The sequence below is a fragment of the Juglans microcarpa x Juglans regia genome, chromosome 3S (genome assembly GCF_004785595.1).
Source record: "Juglans microcarpa x Juglans regia isolate MS1-56 chromosome 3S, Jm3101_v1.0, whole genome shotgun sequence".
In the NCBI taxonomy this organism is placed as follows: domain Eukaryota; kingdom Viridiplantae; phylum Streptophyta; class Magnoliopsida; order Fagales; family Juglandaceae; genus Juglans; species Juglans microcarpa x Juglans regia.
In genome coordinates, this window is record NC_054599.1 from 14,156,393 (window position 1) to 14,180,568 (window position 24,176).

The 24,176-nt window shown below is 38.9% G+C and overlaps 1 protein-coding gene across 2 annotated transcripts; it reads left to right on the forward strand.

The window, feature by feature from the left end:
• The first annotated feature begins 347 nt into the window (after window positions 1–347).
• On the forward strand, window positions 348–9,868 carry LOC121257876 (protein-S-isoprenylcysteine O-methyltransferase B-like). 2 transcript variants are annotated; one of them, XM_041159130.1, is made up of 3 exons: window positions 348–503; window positions 8,926–9,010; window positions 9,135–9,868. In XM_041159130.1, the coding sequence occupies exons 2-3, from the start codon at window positions 8,929–8,931 to the stop codon at window positions 9,719–9,721; spliced, it is 669 nt and encodes a 222-aa protein (XP_041015064.1). In that variant the 5' UTR covers window positions 348–503; window positions 8,926–8,928; the 3' UTR covers window positions 9,722–9,868. The 2 variants fall into 2 exon arrangements, with proteins under 2 accessions (XP_041015064.1, XP_041015066.1); XM_041159132.1 differs by having other exon boundaries at window positions 8,926–9,868.
• The last annotated feature ends 14,308 nt before the right edge of the window (window positions 9,869–24,176 follow it).

Genomic DNA, 24,176 nt, shown 5'->3' on the forward strand with positions numbered 1-24,176 from the left:
AGAATTCCAAAATGTGGAATCTAAATTATCATTTATCAAGATTATGTATACATTTATAACACTTACTTTGATATATTGTTAGTTATTTTATATAAAAATGCAAAATAGGAAACCATTCCGATTGCTCTTAAGCTTATTAGCTAAAAGCCTAAAATAGATAAAATTAGATTTTTGTTAGATAAGGTTCAGATGGATACATAAACTATTTCACCTTATCATTATAATTTTTTTAAATTTTCTTATAAAATATAATAAATAATTTAATTTTATTAAATTTTATAATAATAATAATATTATAATAATATTTTATTCAACTGTATCAGTTATTCGTGATCTAAACCGACGGAGAAAAGTACGCAAATATATACTGACAAAGTCACCGAAAAACCACTCCCGCGAGCTCTTCCTCCTTCGTTCTCTTCCTCACTCTCGGTGTCGTCCTTCCAAAGCCGTCACTGCTGCACCTCCCTTCCTTATTTCAAATTACATCAGTGGATTCCAAGGTAAAACCTCTAGCTCTATTATTTGATTAAATCTTTCTCTTTACTAGTGGTTCTTAAATTTCGAGTTTGTTGCCTTTTATTCATTGTTGCTTCATTGGAATGACGGCAATTGTTGAAATTTGATTTTTGCGTTTGCGTATTGGACTTGAGAAGGAGTAGTTTCACCTCCTAACCTTAGAGGTTTGGGGTGGGACAGAAGTTCAACAACGAAACAAGTGAAAAGGATTTTTTGGTTGGGTGGAAGGGTAAGGTTCCCTCCTGTTGATGGGGAATCTAAGAAGTCACTAGAAGAGTTAGAAAGAACTAGTGAAGTGGGGCAAGAAGAACTGAAGCTTCAAAAGATTTACCGGAAGCCGGTTTACCGGTTGATAATCAACACTCTGCTTCCATCCTTCTATATTTCCTAACTTTATCAATCTCATCCTTGGGGAACGCGAAGATGTTGTTTAGGTGAAGAAAAAATGTTTGATTTAAACTTACCCTCATCTTGGCGGCAAGGTTTTCTGAAGAGGGGACTGGGGCATGTCTATGGAAGCCTTCAGTCGTAGGCAGCCCAAAAAGAACAAGGGTGGGCGATACAATTATGTAGGAAAATTAGGGTTTTTGAAGAGGAGAAGGTTGGTCATGGTCAAAGTTTCAGATTGAGAAGCAGTTAGGCAGATGAAGGCAGGATCAGGGCAAGGAGACTGGGACCTGGGTTCAGACGAGAATAGAAGGTGACGGCAGGAATCTAAGCCTCTGTAAAAAATGAAGAGGAGTTGATATAAAAAGAAGCGAGTGGACGGTGAAGATGCGAGATCCATTAGGCTAAAAACATGTGTGGTACATGACATTAAATGGAGATCAGCTACACTTGAATTTAAACTAGCTGGTTTCTCTCAACTCCTTTTTTTTTTTTTTTTTTTTTTTTTGACAAGTAAGAAATTTATTAAAAACCATAATTAGGCATAGTCCAAATGCACAGGAAGTGTACAAGAGAGAAACACCTAATTACAAGCTAACCCTGAAAAACAGTACAAAAGTCATTAAGACTATTCCCATCCAATACAATAACTGAAGCCCAAATCAGCAAAGTATGAAAAAAGAAAGCTCTAATCCCTTCCACCGATCGTTCTCTATTCTCCAAACAACGCCCATTCCTCTCATTCCAAATACACCACATAAGACAAAGAGGTACCATCTTCCAAACAGTTGCTATTTGACGATTTCCCAGAATCCCTCTCCAACACGCCAAGAGGTTCACCGCCCTCTTAGGCATCACCCAAGCAATTCCCACCTTAGCAAAGACCTTGTCCCACAAAGCCTTCAACACATCAGAATGAAGAAGAAGATGATCTGCCGATTCACCACATCTTTTGCACATAAAGCACCAATTCATTGCAACGATTCCATGCTTCCTTAACTTGTCAATGGTAAGAATTTTCCCATGAGAAGCCAACCACCCCAAGAAAGCCACCTTAAGAGGCACCTTGCATCTCCAAACGATTTCTCTCAACTCTTGAACTGGCTTTTTTTCAAATTTGCACTCTCAAGCTGTTAGAGTAATGCTAGAGGCATTCATAATTAGCCATGTAATTGCTTTTGGAATTTGTTTGAATCAGTTTGGCTTCCTTTGAAGCTTTGAAGGCCAAGGCTACCTCCACTCAGTCCAAATATCTACGATTCTTTGAAATTCTGACCATCAATTCATTGAGAAATAAATTCCGGTGTTTTTTCCTTTCATTTAGTGTTCAATTAATTACAATGTTACAGGATTCAGTCTTCCTGCACTGAGTTACCACCTTCCTTTTCCTTTTTCCCCAATTTTAGGGTCAACTTCATTCAATTGTATAGTCATCTTATTGGTGACAATAGTAATTAATGGATGCCGCATGTGGCAAAAATGAACTACTTGATTAAAATAGTGCATTCATTGGTTTCTCTCAAGGAGGAATGTTTCTCTCTGATTTGATGTAGGAAATCTATTGCATAGGAGACACATAAGCTTTTGATTTATCTCCTCTTCATTCTTCAACATTACCAAAAAAAGAGTCGATCAGACATCTGGTGTTGCTCTGTGATACACAGGATTGTTGGTATAGTTAATTGCTGATTAACAACTCAGACCCAATTCTTTAATCATGCTAGTCTCTCTTCATCCCCTAAATTATTAGTTAGTGCTTCAGCTATTGAACTAACTCTGCTTGTTTGGGTCGGTCATTCCATATGTACTGCTTTGTTAGTGCTTTGTCTTGTTTCCAGATTTGTTCTTGGCTTTTGTCTTCTTTACCATTAAGCAATAATGTCTCTTTAATTCTTTGATAATATTTCTCAGTAACCTACTCAGAAAATTAAAGCACATGTTATATATTCTACCATTTTTGAGTTAATTCTTCAGTTCTCCTCTGTTTCTTTTCATATCTCTAGACATTTGTTGTATATCCATGTCATTTTTATTTTTTTTTAATCAGTAAAAAGTAATTTTCATTAATATGAATGAAAATAGGCATGGCCTATGTACACAGGGAGTATACAATAGAAAACACCTAAATACATTCTTAAAAACTAAATTAGAGCTAGGAACTCATGTACACTGTTTCCATTAAGAACAATGGCTGAGAACCATAAGAGTAAAGTGTGTAGAAAAAAATTCTGAAGCTCCTCCATCGATCGCTCCCTATCTTCAAAACAGCGTGCATTCCTTTCCATCCATATACACCACATAATACACAATGATATCATCTTCCAAACTGCTGCTACCTGTGAACAACCTTGTAGACCCTTCCAACAAGCAAGCAGGTCCACCACCTTTGCCGGCATAACCCGCAACATCCACCCTACTAAATATCTCATTCCACAACTCACTCGTCACCTCACAATGCAATAGTAGATGGTCCACTGATTCTTCATGTTTTTTGCACAAATAACACCAGTCCATCACTATGAGGCCCCTCTTTCTTAAATTATCCGTGGTTAAAATTTTTCCAAGTGCAGCAGTCCACACAAAAAAGGCCACTTTGGAAGGTACATGTGTCCTCCAAATACTTTTCCGCGGGAAATGTTCATTACCTTGTGATACCAGAATTTTATAGTATGTCTTGACTGAGAACTTCTTGCTGTCCTTCACCTCCATTGTAGCCTATCATCCTGTGCCATTAATCTTCCTGAAGAGTTATCACACTAAAAAATTCAGAAACAATAGGCAACTCCCAATCATGATTAGCCCGAGTGAATAAAATATTCCACTGATAAGAGTCTTGGGCAAACACGTACAGATCCACTATCGAAGCCTCCCTATTACCCGCAATGTTATATAGAGCTGGAAAGGCCCTCTCCAAAGAACGCTATCCACACCAAACATCTTGCTAAAACTTGATACGAGTGCCCTGGCCAACTACAAATCTAACATTATTTTTGAAGCACTTCCATCCCCCTTATATATCTCCACAAACCCACACCATACCCCCCCTTACTTCATTAGTGCACCATCCCCCCCAAGCACCTCCATGTCTGGAGACTACCACTTCCTTCCACAATGACTCCCATTCTTCTTGATACCTCCATAACCACTTTTCCAAAAGCACTTTATTGAAAGTCCTCAAATTATGCACACCTAAACCACCACTCGAAACTGGGGAGCAAACTTTATTCCAACTAGCAAGATGGAATTTGGTTTCTTCCCCTAAACCACCCCACAAGAACTCTCGGAATAACTTCTCGATACGATGCACCACCCCTGCCGGCAACGGGAATAGAGATAGGAAATATGTTGGGAGGTTGGATAAAGTGCTATTGATCAAAGTTAGTCGCCCTCCCTTCGATAAATACAGTCATTTCCACCCTGCCAATCGTTTCTCCACTCTCTCAATAACCCCTTCCCATATACCTCTAGCTTTGAGAGTGGCCCCCAAAGGAAGGCCCAAATATTTCATCGGCAAAGAACCCACTACACACCCCAACGTTTCTGCTAATGTACTGATATGAGGCACCACACCCACCGCCACCATCTCTGATTTGCCCAAGTTCACCTTAAGACCCGTCACCGCCTCGAAGCACAACAAGAGTGCCCGTATGGTTTGGATTTGACCCACCTCCGCTTCGCAAAGAGAGAAGTGTATCATCTGCAAATAAAAGATGTGAGATCATGACAAAACCAAAAGTACCGTTGCCTGCCGAAAAACCCGCTATGTAGCCTTCATCAACAACTGCCTTCACCATTCTGCCTAGTGCCTCCATAACAATAACAAATAGAAATGGAGACAATGGATCCCTTGCCTCAATCTGCGGGAGCTGCAAAAGAAACCCGCCGGATTACCATTAACAAGCACTGAGAAACGCACAGTAGATATGCAATATCGAATCCATGAGATCCTCTTGTTACCGAAACCACATCTCCCAAGTAAGTAAATGAGACAATCCCAGTTTACATGATCATAGGCTTTTTCCATATCAAGCTTACAAAGTATGCATGTTTTGCCCTCCTTTAACCTCTGATCTAAACACTCATTGGCAATAAGTACTGAATCAAGTATCTGCCTCCCCCGTACAAAGGCATTTTGAGACTTCGAGATGATTTGCTCCATTACCACACTTAAACGATTAGCCAGCACCTTGGAGATAATTTTATAGACCCCACTCACTAGACTAATGGGACGGAAATCATCAACTTCCAACACTCCTTGTTTCTTCGGAACAAGGGCTATGAACGTCGCATTGAAGCATTTTTTGAATTTTTGGAAGGCATGGAATTCAAAAAAACCTGCATAACATCGCATTTCACAATCTCCCAACAATGTTGAAAAAACCCCATCGAAAACCCATCCAGTCTAGGTGCTTTGTCTTTGGCCATGCTTCTAATGACCTTATGTACCTCATCTTCTTCAAAGGGACTTTCCAACCAACTCGCACTCTGTGTATCAATGGACTCAAAAGACAAACCATCGAGCTTTGGCCTCCAACCAGTCGGCTTCGTGAGCAGATTCTCATAGTAATTCACAATATGGTTCTCTAAATCAGAGGGAGAAGAGAGAACTTGATTACCTGCCTTAAGGGACTCAATATTGTTGTTACGCCTATGAGAATTGGCCACCCTATGAAAAAACTTTGTACATTTATCCCCTTCTTTTAGCCAAAGAGCCCTGGAGTTTTTACGCCACGATGTTTCCTCCATCAACAAGACCCTCTCTAATTCATTCACCACGACACTCTTCCTCAGCAGTGCCTCTTTCGAAGCATTTCCCCTCAACACCTGTACCTCCAAGTCCTGAAGCTCCTCTAATAGGCTAGTTTTCTGGTTGTCAATATTGCCAAATACTTCCATGTTCCACCTCCTTAAGTCTTGCTTTAAAGCCTTAAGTTTCCCAGCGAGAATGAAGCTAGGAGTACCCGAAAACTCATAAGAAGACCACCAAGAACGAACTTTCTCAGCAAAACCATCCACTGCTAACCACATATTTTCGAACTTGAAGTACTGACGACCCCTATTTATGCCTCCACAATCTAACATAATAGCAAAATGATCCGAGCAACAACAGGCCAGTTTCTTTTAGTACAACTCGGAATAGTGGGTTTCCCAAGAAGGAGGAACAAGAAACCTATCCAGTCTCGACCACCCCCTACTATTAGACCATGTGAACTCACCCCCAGCAAGGGGAAGATCCATAAGATTCAAGTCAAACATGAACTCAGAGAACTCTTCCATTGCTATTGAGTGGCGAATATTCCCTAATCGCTCGCTTGGAAAACGAACGATATTGAAATCCCCATCCATTCACCACGGCACATCCCAAAGATAATATACACCCGCTAACTCCTCCCACGGCCTTCTCCTTTCTCTATTTTGATTTGGCCCATAAATGCCTGCAAATGCCCATTCCCACCCATCAAATACATTTCTAAATAAACAAGCCACCGAAAAAGTCCCAACACACTCCTCCACCACCTCCACACTTCTTTTATCCCACATCAAAAGCACCCCCCCAGATGCTCCTTCCGACACCAAGTATGACCATCCCACATAAGAACATCCCCATAAGCTACGAATAAGACTTCGCTCAACAAACCTTAATTTTGTTTCTTGAAGACACACTACATCCACCTTCCACATTCGCAACAAGGTTTTTATGCGAAGGCGCTTGTTGCGCTCATTAAGCCCCCGCACATTCCATGATAGAATCTTAGGTTTCATGGACAATAGTCATACCCCTCCCTTTTGTTCTATCCCTACTGCAGCTTCCCTCCTTCCCTTCATAATTTATAGAGCATTTTAGCCTTTTAAGCTCCCTATCTCTCTTTGTAGCCAACTTCAATCTACTCTCTTCAATGGCTATAATAAGAGCCCAAAACTGCTCTTCAAAACCTGTACAAGACACCCCAGCACAAACTTGCAATTCCTCCACTTTCTTAAGTACCCAATCAGGAATAAACTCAGAATTGCGGCTAGGAGGAAGCACTCGTAATGGTTCAGCCTCTCTTTTATCCATACATTCCCCTTCGCATAAGACCAACTGCATATTATCTCCTTCTAAACTTGCTACTCCATCACTGTTTGAGCCCACTACTTCACCGGCCTCTCGATTCGATTTCTGCCCATCAAAAATTTCTCCATCCACCCCCGAAATTGGTTCTTGTAGCAATCCACCCGTAGGGATTGAACCAGTAAAGGTTTTCTCCCCAGTTGCATGACCATCGAGCCCCAAAGACTTTTTAAAAGTGCCTCCCTCCTTCATCGTAACCTTCTGTGCCAGATCTGAGCCAATTGCATCAATAAAGAACGAATTATCGCTCTTTTTTGGTGTTTGCGCATGCATGATGGAGAGAGTGCTGCCATCCGACCCGTATTTGACCCCTGTAACGACCCACTCGTGAGGATTGGACCATTCTCCTCCCTCGCATGAATTTCAGACCTCAAAAACTTCGCCAGAGAGTCGCTTGCCTCCGTCGCACTTGTCTGTGCGATTTCCGAGACATTTGCCTGCACCACCACCTCCGTCGTAGTGACTACTACCTTCGGCGAGGTTGTCTGCCGGCATCACCGCAAGCAGTGGCTCGGCCCCACCCCACGATGGGCCAGCTTCCTTCTCTTGGAAGCGATTACACGCCTTCCTCCAAAAAGAGCCAGACTTCTTTTGGGTCTTATTGGGCTGAAACCCAATTTCACGGCCCCTCATTTTTTCTTTCCCCTTACCGATGGGTTCCCTGGCCCATTGGTCTTCAATTTCCCTTCCCTGGCCCAGGTCCAGGCCCAGGCCCAATCCTATTATTCCTTTTAATTCAACACACCGTTTTAACCATCCCACTTTAATTGTCAACTCTCCCAACTGCTCCTCCATATCACATAACGCCTTCAGCACGCTTTCTTCTTTCAACGCAACAGCAAGTCTGCCATCTCCATCCCGCAACAGATCATTACCCGGAGAAGTGACAGGACCTTGCTTCACCAGACCCACTTTCTCTGCATAGTTCACGTCTCGAGGCTTCTCCACCTCTCTGCTACTCCGGAGAACATCACTGTACGATTGAAACTTTGAGTTCTGCACAGTCGTGACTGGAGGTAACTGTCGCCCTGAACCACCACCACTTCCAGCTTCCTTCAGCGCCACCACAAGTTTTCTCCAACCCACTCTATCTCTACCACCTGGTATGAAGACTTAAGTTCCGACGTCCCCCTCCACAATACTCCACCAATGCCATGTATTCTCCCCGCAAGTTGATACTGCATTGAGCAATATAGCCCCTATCCCCATCCCTGTGTGCAGTGTAAAAACCCTTACCCTCCCCCTTCAAGCACACCTCCAGTGCATTATAAAACCAACGTACTGTCCCCAAACCCAAGTTCATCTTTTTTATCACTTTCCATCCCTTCTCTGTAAGAATCACGGCCCTCCCATCCCTTGACACCTCGAACAGTTTTGATTCAATATTGATAAACATCTTTTACCAATAATTAAATCCTACAAATGCACCCTCAAACACCCGAATTAAATCCTACAAACATCTTTTACCAATAATTAATCCTCCTTTCGCTGAGCGGACTATTTTGGAGCAGTCAAGTATTCACTGCTTTATTCTTTACTCTTCAGAGATTGTTTCAAATCCATACATAAAAGTATTTCTGTTGTTGTGGGCATGATACTTTCACTTTTAAAGTGTATTAGTTATCTTGGCTTTGCTAAGGTTATAAGCAATTCCTTCATGGTCTCATATAAATTCAATTCTTTTTTTTTTTTTTTTTGGTCATAGTAATAATTATGTTCAAGACCTCTCCTCTGTCCACTATGTCTTTATATCTATGGTACCCAACCTTTGTTCAAGTTGCCTTGAAAGTATTCTGCTTTCATGCAGATTCCATTTTGGTGATAAAAGATCCATCTTGCAACATTGCATCCGCACAGTTTGTACCCAAGTCTCTTAAGTCTTGTTGTGATCCTTGTTCCTTTTGCAGGAGATGTCCTGGTTGAAGCATCTTTGGGGTGATTTGGAGATTCAACTTAAAGTATCAATGTTTTATCATTCTGCATCTTTATCAGGTCTGAAGTGAATCTCGAGAAGTTTCTTCATCCTAGTCTGTCCCTGAGATAACTAAAATACTAGAGGTCTCACTACATTGCATCCGAAACAAAAGTAATTAGTATTATTTTCCAAAAATGACAGAAATCTTCAGTTACACAGCTTGCAGACAGTTATCTCAGATGTTCCTTGCAATAATCTTCTTTCACAGTTCTGAATACGTTTTAGCTGCTGCCATCCATGGGAGATCAAGTGTCACTCTTAAGTCTCTTCTGATCAGCAAAAACTATATTTTGGCAATGTTCTTTTCATTTGTGGAGTACTTAATTGAAATCATTTTCTTTCCTGAGCTGAAGGAATACTGGTGGGTAAGTAACTTGGGACTGGCAGTGGTTATAATCGGTGAAATCGTAAGGACAACTGCGATCATTACAGCCGGTCAGGCCTTCACACATCTTATCAAGATTTATCATGAGGAGCATCACGAACTGATTACTCATGGAATCTATGGGCTTGTCCGACATCCTGGATACTGCGGTTTCTTCATCTGGTCAGTTGGTACTCAGATAATGCTCTGTAATCCCATATCAACAATCGCATTTGCTATTGTTGTTTGGCGCTTCTTTGCGCAAAGGATTCCATACGAAGAGTATTTTTTGAGGCAATTTTTTGGGTCACAGTATGCGGAATATGCCCAACGAGTTCCTTCCGGGGTGCCCTTTGTGAACTGATAATCTATAGATTATGTGGATTGCATTTAGCTAGCTGCCTCATCATTGCTAATAAGGTTTTAATTTAGTCTTCATGAAGCAACAAGAAACTACTTTGAAGCTGAACTGATCAATGGCTTGCAGGAATGGCCAAGTTATCCACTCCCATTATTGTGGCTCTATATTTGTTGGTATTCTCAATCTTAGTTCTTGTTATGGTTCACATTGGGAGAGAAAATCTGATTAGAAATTCACCAAACGGCTATAGGGTTTATGTTAGTAGAAGAAGTTCTAGTCAATCCACAACGTTGTTGTATTAGGTTGGAAAAAACCCGACAGAAATTACAAATAAGAGAGTTTAGTATGGATCCTACAGCTTTATTAATTGAGACTTGGGCTTTACAAAAATTGATGGATTCTTAATTATCAGGCAGTCCTTAAGTTTTTATGGAAGGGTGAAGATTCTTACTGCTAATCGGTACAAGGAATTGCCAAGTCATCTCTGTGCATGGAAAATAATCTTGGTGAAAATGAGAATGTCGCTATACGTATTGATTGTCGTTTTTTTTTTTTTTTTTTTTTTTTTTTTTTTGTTTGAAAGGAAAACAGTTTTATTCCTCAATAATCTCAGATCAAAGAAACAAGACAAGGAGGACTTTTTTCCATGTCTACAATTACATCAGAAATGAGTAATGCAGATCTTGCTAAGGCATGAGCAACACTATTTGCATTTCTTGGAACAAGATGTGTAGACCAGTTTGAGAACATCTATAACTTACGCTTGATGTCGTTGATCACCATTCCATAACTTGCCAAATTTGTAGAGTCTCTTGATAAGTCATTGACCACCTGTAACGAGTACCCCTCAAGGATGATGTTCTGCAATCCTAGATCCAGACCAAACATAGTGGCATGTAGTGCACCAACAGCTTCAGCCAGCAAAGGATCAAACAGTAATGGTCTATTGAATCTCAAGCAGCTAAGAACTGACCCTTCCCAGTCTCTGACCACAACTCCAATACCAATGATTCCCTTATCCTTATCTGTTGCAATGTCCCAATTAATCTTAGTTTGGTTCAGAGGAGGGGGGGCTCCCAACTTGAGACTATGTTACGAGTCACAGCAGTAGAGTTTGTCTTCTGCCCTTGATCCGCCTTGAGTTCCTTGAGGACCTTTTTTTTTTTTTCTTTTGGAACTGAAAACAGATGTTATATTGCTTCAACAGATTGAAGATTACACATTTTCCAATGCATTGCAGATTATAAAGGGAACCCCTTCGATCCATACCCTTTCTTTCCCAAGAATTAAAGCATGTTTTGCCAATAAATGAGCAACAGAGTTTCCTTCTCTAGGAACATAGCAGACTGTCCAGCCTTCCCTATGATGAAGAACATGCTTAATATCATCAATAATATGCCCCATCCACGATTGGTCTTCACATACCTTGTTGATCTTGTTAATAACAGTAGCTGCATCCCCTTCAAATATTAACTTGGAATAAGAAACAAAAAAAGTTCATCGCATATCTCAAAAGCTCTCCACAAGGCTATACTCTCAGCCAATGCAAGATCGTTTACATTTTGTTTCACATCACAAACAGAAGCCAGAACCTCCCCCTTTTCATCTCTAAACACAATTCTCATCTCCATTCTCTTCTTCTTCATATCAATAGCCGCATCCCAATTGGCCTTAACCATATTTGCACCAAGTTTTTCCCATTTCTTCTACACTCCATTAAGAACATCACCTTCTCTGCAGCCTATTATGCTCAGTTGTGCTGTTTTGTAATCCTCCAATCTCTCACTAGCCATCAGAATGACTTGTTTAGGGCTGTAGAATTTATTTTCAAAAATAAACTTGTTCCTCCTTAACCAAATTCTTCGCATAATCATGCCATCCACTCTAGTTCCTATTTTTTCAAACCATTAGTCGTTTTAATTCAGAGGGTCATAAAATCCCCTTCATCAATAGCCCATTTCTTCAAATGAATGTTATTCTCTGCCCATATATCACCAGCTGAGGAACAACTCCAGAGTATATGAACCACATATTCCTCACCTAATCCACATATTGGACATAAAGGGCAATCACCTATCTTTTTCTTAAAAAGATTACTTTTAGTAGGCAGAATATTGTTAACAGCTTTCCAAAGAAACATTTTAACCACTGCAGGCACATCCAATCCCCACAATTGTTTCTACACAACATCATTCTTATCAACTTTTGAGGCTTCCCCTTACATTCTTCTTTTTATATTAATACCAAGGTGATATGCACTCCTCACTATGAATAATACACCATCCTTGGTATAGCCCCAAATCTGTTTATCACTTGTTCCCAACCTGCTCAATGGTATTTGGAGAATAACATTTGCCTCTTCATGTGAAAATAAGTTTCTGATCAAAGCCTCATTCCAAGTCTTAGTAATTGGTTCTGTCAGTTTGCACACCTTCTCTTCTTCCCAATGACTCAAAATTGGGGATTACACACAATTAGTAACAGGAGTAGGTAGCCATTCCCCCCCCCCCCCCCCCCCCCCCCCCCCCCCCCCCAAAAAAAATGTTGATATTATCCCCATTACCTACTCTCCAAAGTAAACATTCCTTCAGTAAAGGTCTTGCAGACAAAACACTTCTCCATATAAAAGAAAGGTTAAGACCAATTTTGGCATTTAAGAAATCAGAGTTTCTGAAATATTTTTCCCTATAGAATCTAGCAACCAATGATGAAGGATTTTTAAAGAGGCGCCATCCTTGTTTAGCAAGCATAGCAGCATTAAAAGTTTCAATATCCCTAAAGCTCATTCCCCCTTTAGCTTTCTGCATCCCCAATCTCTTCTAGTTCCACCAATGCACTTTCCTTCCATTTTCTCTATGACCCCACCAGAATCTAGCATACAAAAAGTTAAGTTCCTTACACAGAGAAATTGGCAATCTAAAAACCCCCAAGGTATAAGAGGGGATAGCCTGCAACATTGCTTTGATGAGAATCTCCTTCCCAGCTTGAGACAATAAATTATTTTTCCAGCTTTCTATCTTTTTCCCTCTAAAGGTATTATATTAGACTTGCCCACCATAGTAGGTAAACCCAAGTATTTTTCATAATTACCACAGACCACCCCACCTGCTGCATGAATAATGCTCCTTTTTTTTGCTGCATCAATATTTGTGTTAAAGAACAAAGAAGATTTTTCCTTGTTTAAAACCTGGCTTGAAGGCACCTCATATCTCTTTAACATAAGGCACCACTGTCTCCATTCCTCCCTATTAGCTCTTCCAAATAACACACAATCATCTGCAAAGAGTAAATGATTGACTCTTAGTCCCCCTCTAGCCATCGACACCTCTCTTATAACTCTTCTCTGATTAGCAAAATTCAGTAAAGGGCTAAGGCTTTCAGCACAAAGAATGAAAAGGTAGGGAGAGATTGGGTCTCCCTGCCTTAAACCCCTAGTAGGTGTCACCTTCCTCCCTGGTTTTCCATTCAAAAGCACTAAATATTGCACAGAATTCACACAACTCATCACAAGCTTAATCCACTGATTAAACCCCAATCTCCTTAGAACAACTTCAAGAAACTTCCACTCAATCCTATCATAGGCCTTCGACATATCCAACTTCAATGCCATACTCCCTTGCTTACCTTTCAGCCTTGTTTTCATCGTATGAAGTACTTCATAGGTTATCATTACATTATCAGAGATAAATCTTCCTAAGAGGAAAGCACTTTGGTTAGGAGAAATTACAAAAGGAAGTACAAACTCTAACCTATTTTTTTAAAAAAAAATTTATAAAATATGCAATAAATTGCAACTATGAAGTAAACATAAAGTTGAGCATACATAAAAGCATAATTATGTTTCACGATACGGCAGTAAAAACCATAACATTGTTATGTCCTATAAGTGCCTTCCAGCATCATCTAACTTTGTGACGATTTTTCATCACAGCGCAATCTGAACAGTACCATTTTCCTTTCGGTTGTTCTTCCAGACCAACACAACCAAAATGGAACCACTCTATTTTGCAATCGTGATTATCACAAGCAACCATCTCACCGTAGCTAACTTGGTTACATAAACAGTATGTAGGTTCATTTGGATCCACAGGTAGATCTAAATCCATACCAGAAGAGTTTGCAACAGCTGCTGCTTCTGTCGTTGCCACCACCGCTGCTGTTACCTGGCGTGTTTTCTTACGACCGCCTCTGCCACTTTCACTCTCCCTTCCAGCCTTTCACATTACAAAGGCTAATAGGTCTAAATTCACTAACCAATATAGGCATATTAACCTTAGGTATTAAAGCAATGTAATTGTAGTTTAAAGATTGAGGGATAGTACCACCATTTAAGCACTCCAAGACTGTTACAGCAACCTTATCACCCACAATACTCCAATGTTGTTAGAAAAAGCTTGCCCCATAGCCATCAGACCCGGGGGACTTTAGAGGCCCCATCATTTTTAAAGTCTCTTCCACTTCAGTTCTTGTATATGGTCTGCATAATTGCTCATTCATCTCCACTGAGACTTTTGATGTCATGTTCTGAACACAATCCTCAATATCATCTTCAGATGGGTTAGAAGTTGTGAAAAGGGTCTTGAAATAATTGTTGAAAGCCATTTCAACAGTGGCAGGTTCATTTACCAGCCTATCATGGCTATCTTTGATCTGTGTAATCTTGTTTTTCCTTCTCCTTTGATTAGCACATGCATGGAAGAATTTGGTGTTTCTGGCACCCAGCTTATACTAATTTCTTTTTGCCATTTGTCTCCATTTGAGGTCTTCTTGGTCTAGCAGTAACCCCACCTCTTCTTGTACTTTTTAATTTTTGCAATATTCTCTCTACCTTCCTCAGCTTGCATGCTTTTCAAGATCTCAGTCTTCTTCTTTATCTCATTGCCTCTATTGACTTCCTTTTTATAATTCCACTTGCTCAAGCATAACTACATTTGGAAAGCAAATTCTGGACCATAGAAGTTGAAGTTCCACCATTCCTGCCAGAATAATGATAGGGTTACTACTTTACTACTACCCATCTACTACTCTTTTTATATTTGATTTTTTTTTTAATTTTTTGTTTACTTAATGATTAAGGAAGTGATTATTAGTAAATTTATATATTTTTTTAATTTTTTCTTAGTGATTAAGGATGTTAAAAAAATACTTAAAATAAAATGATAAAAAAATAAAAAAAAAACTTGAAATACACTTGAGTAGTAGATGGGTAGTAAGCGTATCACTACCCTTCCTGCCATGCCCCCATTCAGCCCCAATCACTCTGCTACACTCCTCTTACAATGCCCAAGCAGCTTCATACTTGAACAATTTTTTCTTTTTTTTTTCTCTCTTCTTAGCCTATCAAAGCATAGCATGATTGGTCTATGGTCAGAGCACCTCGAAGGCAATACCTCAAGTTGATTTTCTGGATGGAGTTCTAACCATCTAGAGTTGACCACAGTCCTATCCAAATGTTCCTTAGTGAAAGTACCATAAGTATGTTTGTTGCTCCATGTAAATTTATATCCACACCATCCCAGATCAAACAATACACTCACCTCCAAAGCTTCTCTAAATTGTGCCATCTGATTCTCCCCCCTATGCCTACCACCTACTTTTTCATCATGTGTAGATATTTCATTGAAGTCTCCTGCAATACACCAATTTGTCCCACTAACAGGTTTGAAAGAAGCAAGCATACTCCACACCTCTTTCCTTTTCTGCACCTCTGGGTGACCATAGAACCCAGTGAATAACCATCTCTCCTTGGTTATAGCATCAGAGATCCAACAATTAACATGTCTTTGAGAAAAGTTATAAATGTCAGCCACCATCTCACTACTCCAAAACAACATTAGGCCTCCACCTTTGCCAATTATAACCATCTCAAAACAGTTAGGCATACCAAGTTTCCTCTTTAACCAATAAGTTTTTCCTTTGTGCATTTTTGTCTCCATTAAAAAGATAAAATTGGGCTTCTTATCCTTTACTAAAAAGCAATGGTCCTGAACTGTCTGAGGGTTCCCAAGCCCTCGGCAGTTCCAACTTAAAAGTTTCTAACAACCTCCGCCAATACAAGTACATTACTTACAATTTTTTCTTCATTTATACTTTTCTTTCTTATGCCTCCCACCACAACAGTCTCATTTCCATTCCTACCACGTTTTGGTTTAACTTAGACTATAGCAGTCTCAAAAGACCCACCTTTCTCCCTTACCCTCATTTTCCACTTCCCTCCTCCTCTTGTTCTCTGTGGGGTTAACTCATTCATACCAAGATCTCCTTCCCATCCACCTTAGTCCCATGTAGATTAACTGTGATTGAATGAGTTTCTACCTTCTAACCAGATTTGAAACTCTGTGATTCTTCTGAGCTGCAATGCCCCTTTCCCTCCTCATTAGTCAATCCTAGCCCTCTCATTGTTTCCCCTTCATTCTTCCCCAATCCCTCCTTATCAGCCACCTTTTGAGCCTGCACAAGGTCTTCTCTAGTGTCCTTATCCACCTCATTTGGAGCCATCGAGGTATCTGGACTTACTGTCAACCCCACCAAAGTTAGCTTCATTCCCCATTTTTTTCATGAAACCTGTCCCTACATTTTTCCTAGCAAAAAGGATATGTTCTAAGCCAGGAACCATATTTCCCATCCCCTCCTTGTTTTTGCTTTAAACTGTCCTCCCTCTTCAAACATTCATTTCCATAATGAGAAAAATTCCCACAATCAAAGCATATTTTAGGAAGTTTCTCATATTTGAATGGAATCCACACATTCTTCCCCTTCACAGAAATCACCCTCCCCCTTACCAATACCTTCTTTAAATCGACTTCCACACGGATACGTAAATACTAACCCCATCCGCAACCATCCTCACCAGTTACCACATCAAGAACCTGCCCAATCACACTCCCTATCTGCCGCCCACATTCCTTATTCATACAAGCAAACAGAAGGTCATGGAGCTGTACCCAAAACTGTTCTATGGTAAATGCCATTTCTGTTGGTTGAATAAAACCATCATACAGGTTAATGACAATTAGGCAATTGTCAAATAACTATGGTGTTCCATACCAGACCTTCTGTTTATTAGCCATAGTAGCAAAGGTAATGGCAAAAACATTCATTCTTACCTCCCGAAAAGAAGCAGGGCTGGAGATTTTCCATACCCTCGCCATAGTAGCTTCCAGTACACCCTTCCCAATACTCCTTTCAGTCAGCACCTTCCCCACAAGACTCCGCTCACCTTTATCATCAAACTCATTCGGGATACATTCATCAACTACAAGAACCTGGTCCTCTTCCTCAGTAAGTCGCAGCTTCTCCCACTGACTTCTGTGAAATTCTCTCTCAGAACTAGCCCCTTCATAGCATTAGAAGCTTCGAATATCACAATGTTCGCACTCTGCAAACCACCCAGCGGCAATCCTCTCTTCCTCACGCCCACCTCCTTAAAATCCTTCCTTAGGGCAGCAACGCCAGAATTTTCGACGTCACCACTTTATAAACCACATTGCTATGGTTTCCCTCACCAACACCCGCCTTGTCAAAATCCTTTTCACCCTTGGGACCACATCCCAGAAGCTTGAAAATTCAGTTATAATGGCCTCATGTGCCTAGCACGAATTTTACTTCACCTCTTTTCCTACAGAGAAAAGAGAGGAGAAATTCTAAGAACTTGTTGTATCTTCCTTAATGTATTTTTCCTTAATGAATTGCTGAGAATGTTGAACCACCACATTGGGATTTTGAAGTTTTGCTTGAGAAACATATAGGGACCTTCTTTGCCATATTCTCCTAGCCAGCACTACAACCTCTTCAATTACTTCTACCTCATAGTTAGAGCGAAAATCCTCCATCAGATTCAGGAATGACATTTTCAAGTAGGCTTTTTTCTGAAGTGGTTTAGAGCATTGGCTCCAAACATCTTGAGCTGTTGGGCATGACCATAAAGGACAGCAAGGGCTATTCACAACCTTCTTGTAAAGATTCAAATAAATGGGGATACCTTCTAAGCAAGCCCTCCACAAAAAAAATCCTATCAGCTGGATGTATATTCAGTTTCCATATAGCTAACTGCACCACATTTCTTAAGTTTGAACAAGTTGGTTGGCCTCTTGATTGCTCAGCTACCTCTTTATGAAAATAATAAGCACTCCTTACTGATAAAAGACCATTAAGTGAGCCTGCCTAAATCAATTTATCAGGTTGATTAGAAAAACTCAGGGGAATCTTCATTATCATCTCAGCTTCCTCCCTTGAGAAGATTTCTACTATAAGAGAAGCCCTCCATTAATTTGTAGTAGGATCAATGAGTTCCTTGACTTTTCTTTTCTCCTCCAACTTATTCACTACACTTTGAATCCTAAAAGTGGTTGGTTTTGGTAGCCACTTGTCTTTCCAGATTTGAACCTCATTCCCATTACTAATTCTCCAATAAGAACATTTTCCCACTAGAGATCTAGCTGCCAAAATACTTCTCCAAATGAAGGAGGGTTTACCTCCCAGTTTAGTTTCAAAAAAAATGAGACTATGTGAAATATTTATGTTTTAACACTTGGGATGCTAAAGGTTGTGGATCTTGGAAGAGCTTCCACCCTTGTTTAGCTAACTAGCCAAGTTAAACCACCCACTGCCTTTGATTTCCCCATTGCACTCTAAGAGATCCAGTGAGTTTTCCTTTCCCTTTCTTGCTGCCCCCACCAAAAATGCTGCATCACCTTATTAATCTCTCAAATCAGTGTGTAAGGCAGCTTAAAAACTCACATGCAGTAGGTTGGCAGTGCTTGGAATACCAGTGTAAGGGAAATTAATGTGGATCTTTCCTCTCACAATGGGAATACCCGTTATAGCACCTGTGTCTCCAGCATGGTTCAAAAGATAGCTCAAAGCTTCAGCGCAAAGAATAAAAATGTAAGGTGATAGAGGATCATCTTGCCTAATTCCTCTAGTTGGTTTAAAAGTGGGATGAGGCTTGCCATTAAGGAGTGTGGAATAGGAGACAGAATCAACACACTTCATAATCAAATTTATCCAAGACGATGCAAACCCTATTTTGCTCATAACAGCTCTTAAAAAGCAGCCACTCAACACGATCATATGCCTTACTCATGTCGAGTTTTAAGGCCATAAAACCAGTGTTACCTCTTAATCTACTATTCATGGTATGCATTGCCTCATAAGCCACTATGATGTTATCAGAAATGAGCCTCTTAGGATCAAAAGATGATTGAGTTGGTGAAATAATATCAGGCAATATCTTTCTCAATCTGTTTGCAATTGTTTTTTAAATTATTTTGTAGAGAACATTGCAAAGATTAATTGGCTTGAAATCTGACACATTTTTAGGGGATTTAACCCTTGGGATAAGAGCCAACAAAGTGTCATTTATGTCAGAAACCATACCAGAAGAGTTAAGCACATGTAGGACTGCTTCAGTGACTTCATTTCCCGTAGCTTCCCATTGAGTTTGGTAAAAGGCTAGAGGAAAACCATTAGGTCCAAGTGAGCTAAGAGGGTTCATTTGAAAAACAACTTTCGTTACTTCCATTGCAGTGAATTTCTTTGTCAACAGGCTGTTCATTTCTGTACTTACCACACCTTTCGTAAATCTCAAGCACCCCTCTATATCTTCAGGATTACTAGTTGAAAAAAGATCTTGGAAGAATTTATGGAACTGGGCACTGATAGCTTCTGGGTTTGAGACCATATTTCCAGAGTCATCTAGTATTTTGTGTATGGCATTAGTCTTCCTTCTTTGGTTTCCACACTGGTAGAAGAATTGGTATTCATGTTTCTTTCTATAAGCCATTTCTATTTAGCCCTCTGCTTCCATTTAACATATTCTCCTTCCAATAGACAGTTAACATTTTTCCTTAACTCCCTTATACTTTCTCCCATCTCACCCTTATTAGATTCCTGCAATCTAAAGAGCTAAGCAGGTTTCGAATTGATGATTTTGTTTGAGTTCTCAAACTGCATCTTACTCCAGCTCATCAATTTTGCCTTACCTCTTTCAAGTCCTTCAGTAGCTACAACCAGCTTCTGAGTAGCTAGCGATGGTATCTTCCATTCCTCCTTCACTAAATGCAAACATTCCTCCCTTAGAGCTGAATTAGCTTCATACCTTAATGGCTTTTCTCTATTAATGGCAGTTTTCTTCTGTGAGGTCATATAAATTGAAATAGGCATGTGATATGAAGTTTGAGCTGCTTCAACATGGACAAAAAAAGAAGCAAACATGTCAATCCAAATTTGATTCCCAAAGGCTCGATCCAACCTTTCTTTAATAAACTGTCCCCCTTCTCTATTATTACTCCAAGTGAATAAGTCTCCCTCACAGCCTAAATCACTCAAGGCACTATCCTCAGCTGCAATTCTGAACTCTTCCATCTGTTTATAAGACCTCAATGTTGCACCATATTTCTCATGCTAGTGTAATATCTCATTGAAATATCCCACACAGCCAAGCTACACCCGGATGAGGTTTGAGAGCTTTCAAGAGCTTCCAGCTATCAAACCTTTTGGCTGTCAATGAATGTCCATAAAAACCAGTCAGAATTCAATCCTTCTAGAGATGGATGAGTAACTTTCAACGAGACATGGCTTCTGGTGTATGATTACAGCTTCACATCATTAACCCTTTTCCACAAGAAAGCAATACCTCCACTGAGGCCTTTGTTGTCAATCACAAAACTACAGTCATAACCCAGTCTTGTTCTTATATTTTCAACTTTCTCTCTATTACACTTCTATAAGGAAAATAAAGCTTGGGCTCTTGTTCTTCACCAAAAGATGAAGTTCTCTGACTGTCTGAGGGTTCCCAAGCCCTTAGTAGTTCCAGCTAAGGCAAATCATAACTGTTGATGGGGCTGCCTAGCAACCTCCACCTTAGAGTCCTGGTTATCATTCCCTCCAAGTAAGGTTTCAGTTTCCTCCTTCTTAGAACTACCTCCATCTTCCTTTCCCTCTTCCAATTCGCTCTCCCCCCCCCCCCCTCTCCCCCCTCCCTCTTGGACCTTCCACTCACCACATTATTCTTATTGTCATTATTAGAAAACACAAAGGCTTGAAAGAATTTATCACAAGCTCTTCTCTTCCAACTGGCTTGTTTCTTAGCCTGTGCTAATGTTTGAATCTGGGCAGTGAGGAAATGATCCAGGGAACTTACATGATCTGAGATGGACAGATCTTGTTTGGTACTATCAGAAAAGGAAATCAATTTCGTCCGAGCCTTGACTTCACTGGTGTCCATAGGATCTTCCTTAGTAACGTCTATCTTCTCCTCCAATTTCGGTTTGTCCTTATTGAAAGCAGTATCAGTTAAGGAAATGTCTTCAGTTACAGGCATTGACACCTCTTCGTTAAGGAAAGATTCTGTTTTTGGAATTGTGCTCTTTCCAAAGTAACTGTTGTCCTCCTGAATTTTCGTTGAGACTTTTGCTAGCCGCTTAGGAAATGCCTGAACTTCAACACTTTCCACATTGGATTTCTCGCCGGACTTTGCCCTAGTGTGTTCCTGACATGGCTGCTTAACTCCTCTTCCTCCATACTTTATAAAGGAATCCTCGTTCATCTTGGTTGGATTAGCACAAAGCCATGAACCAAACTAAGGTTGATTAACCTCTGATGAAACAAGACTATCACTTTCCACAGAGCAGCCTTTCTTTGCATGTTTGATAATTCCACACTTAAAACAAAACAGATGGAGTCTTTCATATTTAACAGAAAGCCATATTTGTCACCCTTCAATGGACAAGAATCTCCTTCAATGGATGAAGCATGCTTTCACACCAAAAAAAACTTTAGTAGCTGCTTGGATTTTGGTTTTTTGTTTTTTTTTTTTTTTGGAAATTCACACTTTTTCTCTCAAAACTACCATTTCTTAAGCAAAACAAGAAGTGTCACTTAAATGTAAATGGTATTTACTTTTCGATTGAAATTGATGAAAAATAGAAGATATAACATAATCTCTAACGATCGAATTTTGGATGAACAAGATTGCAAAAGATGAGATATTTTAAGAGTAAGATGATAACTTAGCTTTCACTTAATATTTTGATCAAACAAACAATAATGATACTTATATTGATTAGCAAGACACCAATTCATAATCAACATGAATTGATTGACCAATATTGCATGAAGGAGATTGTTTTTAAAGTAATATATATCTGTCGAAAGAATAAGGCCTAGTTTGGATGACTAGATACTCTCATCTCGTCTCATTTCATTTCATCTCATTCGAGTCATCTCAATATCTAAACACCACAAACATAAACACTTATTAATTTCAAATTTTTAACTTTTTCATTTAATCATTACCTAATCATTATAACTTTCTCAAACTTCTAAAAGAAATACAAAAAACAAGTCAATTTTTTAAAATCTCAAAACAAAAATAATATTAAAAAGTTATATTCTAACAATATTTTAACTTTATAATATTTTTATTCAATTTTTTTCTCTCTGATTTTTCAAAACCTCATAAACATCTTAACTCAAATCATTTCATCACTATTCATAAACAATTTCACTACTATTCACAAATCATTTCACTATTATTCACATCTCATCTCATCTTACTATCCAAACAAAATGATTTCTTTTTAGTTTATAATGGGAAAGAAATGAACATATAAAGTAGGTCTCATAATATTTATTGAGTATTTAGTATCGTTCAGGTTACTCATAAGGAGAATAAGAAATACAATGAGATGTATTTTATGTATTTATCTTTCTGGAACTATAAGTTATCGAAATTCATGTTTTACCTCATACTATCTTTTACTAATAAGCTAGGCAGTTTCTTATTAGTTTGACTTTCTTAATGTGAATTTTTCTCTCACATTATTATCATCTAAGAATGTTGTTTTACTTATTAGTAGGTAGTAATCCATATATATAGAACTTAGGTCATGCAAAGTATCTCAAGGAAGATTGAAGAGAATGATGAAGTTTGGACCCGACTTAATTATCTTCGACAGCAAGAATGGCCTAAAGCTGTTTGTTGGGTCATTGGGCCACCCATTAAGGTTGGTGCAGAGGAAATTTAATTTAGTTTTCATGCTACCTGCAAATAGATAGACATGCCAACAAATATCAAGTCCTTTTAAATTGTTTTGGTTCACATCATCGACATTGTCACATCTATGAAACCCACTAATTATGAAGTCTGACCACACCATCCAAGCTATGGAATTAGAAAATTTCAAACACATACAGCCATTCAGAAAAGCCAATAGATCCACTGTGCTTCACACGATTGGTTCAATCATGTTGATACAAAAATAGGACAGACAGATCATTCATGTTGGGGCATATGTAGCTAGCATGTGGTTATATATATATATATATATATATATATATATATAATTAAGTTGATTTCCTGAGGCCCCTCTGTGTTTGACTATTTATGTGTAGGTGAGGAGGTTGGCAAGGAACAAATTAAAAATATGCATATTTTGGTGTAATATTACCATTACAAGCTGTTGCTGCATCTAATCTTTCCTTTTTTTTTTTTTTTTTTTTATGCTTCACTAGAGTGCATCTGATGATAGGGAACTTTTTTTTTTCTGAAAATTCTATTTGGATGAGTATTCTTTATTCGCCTTGTTTGTTTTCACAGATGAGATGAAATGAGATGGGATGAGTTGAGATAAAAGTTAAAAGTTGAATAAAATATTGTTAGAATATATGTTTTTAATATTATTTTTGTTTTAAGATTTGAAAATATAGAATTTAGAAAAATTATAATAATTAGATGAGATGAGATGATAAGTTTTGTAAAAGTGAACGAGATCTATAAACCATATCATACCATATTAGTGATGGAAGGACTTTTCTCTTTGAAATATATTTATTGGTGGTTGTATTTGGCAATGTTGTAATAATTTCAAAAATCTTTTCTCCTTTTTTTTCAGCATAAGTTAATAATATTATCAAGTAATACTACTCATTATTATTTTTATTTATAATTCTCTCGTTATCTCGTGACATGACATTCAACGGCTGAAAAACTATTTATTTAGTTTTATTTGTGTACTATTTATTTGATTTTCTATAAACAAATATTGAAAGGATAATAGTTAAAAGAACCATTTGTTCTCATCTAGATTTTATGAACTAAAGGTCTAATGTAATTATCTAAATGACTGATCTCCCATAAATCAGAATGATGTTGAAGTTGCAATCCTTGTCAACATTTATATTTCTGGTTGTTGATTGTCTAATTGGGAGTCCTCAGAAAATAAAGTTGTGATGAGAGGCAGGCCAGATCTACATCAAATTAAATGACCATTGGAGAATTGATTTCTTTGCATTTGGTGCATGGAATATGCATGCTTCCATTTCAAATTGAAAGGTCACGATCCAGTGGTGGCCACCTTGGAAGGTAATAATTAATATTTCATGATAACTAGACCTATAAATTTAAGGGGTAGAGTGGAAAATCACTGCAAAAAAAGTATTTTCTACTTTTTGTCTA

Coding starts and splice junctions, on each gene's coding strand:
- LOC121257876 (XM_041159130.1), top strand. CDS start 8,929: ATGTCCTGGTTGAAGCATCTTTGGGGTGATTTGGAGATTCAACTTAAA. Junction 9,011..9,134: donor TCATTCTGCATCTTTATCAG/GTCTGAAGTGAA, acceptor CAAAAATGACAG/AAATCTTCAGTTACACAGCT.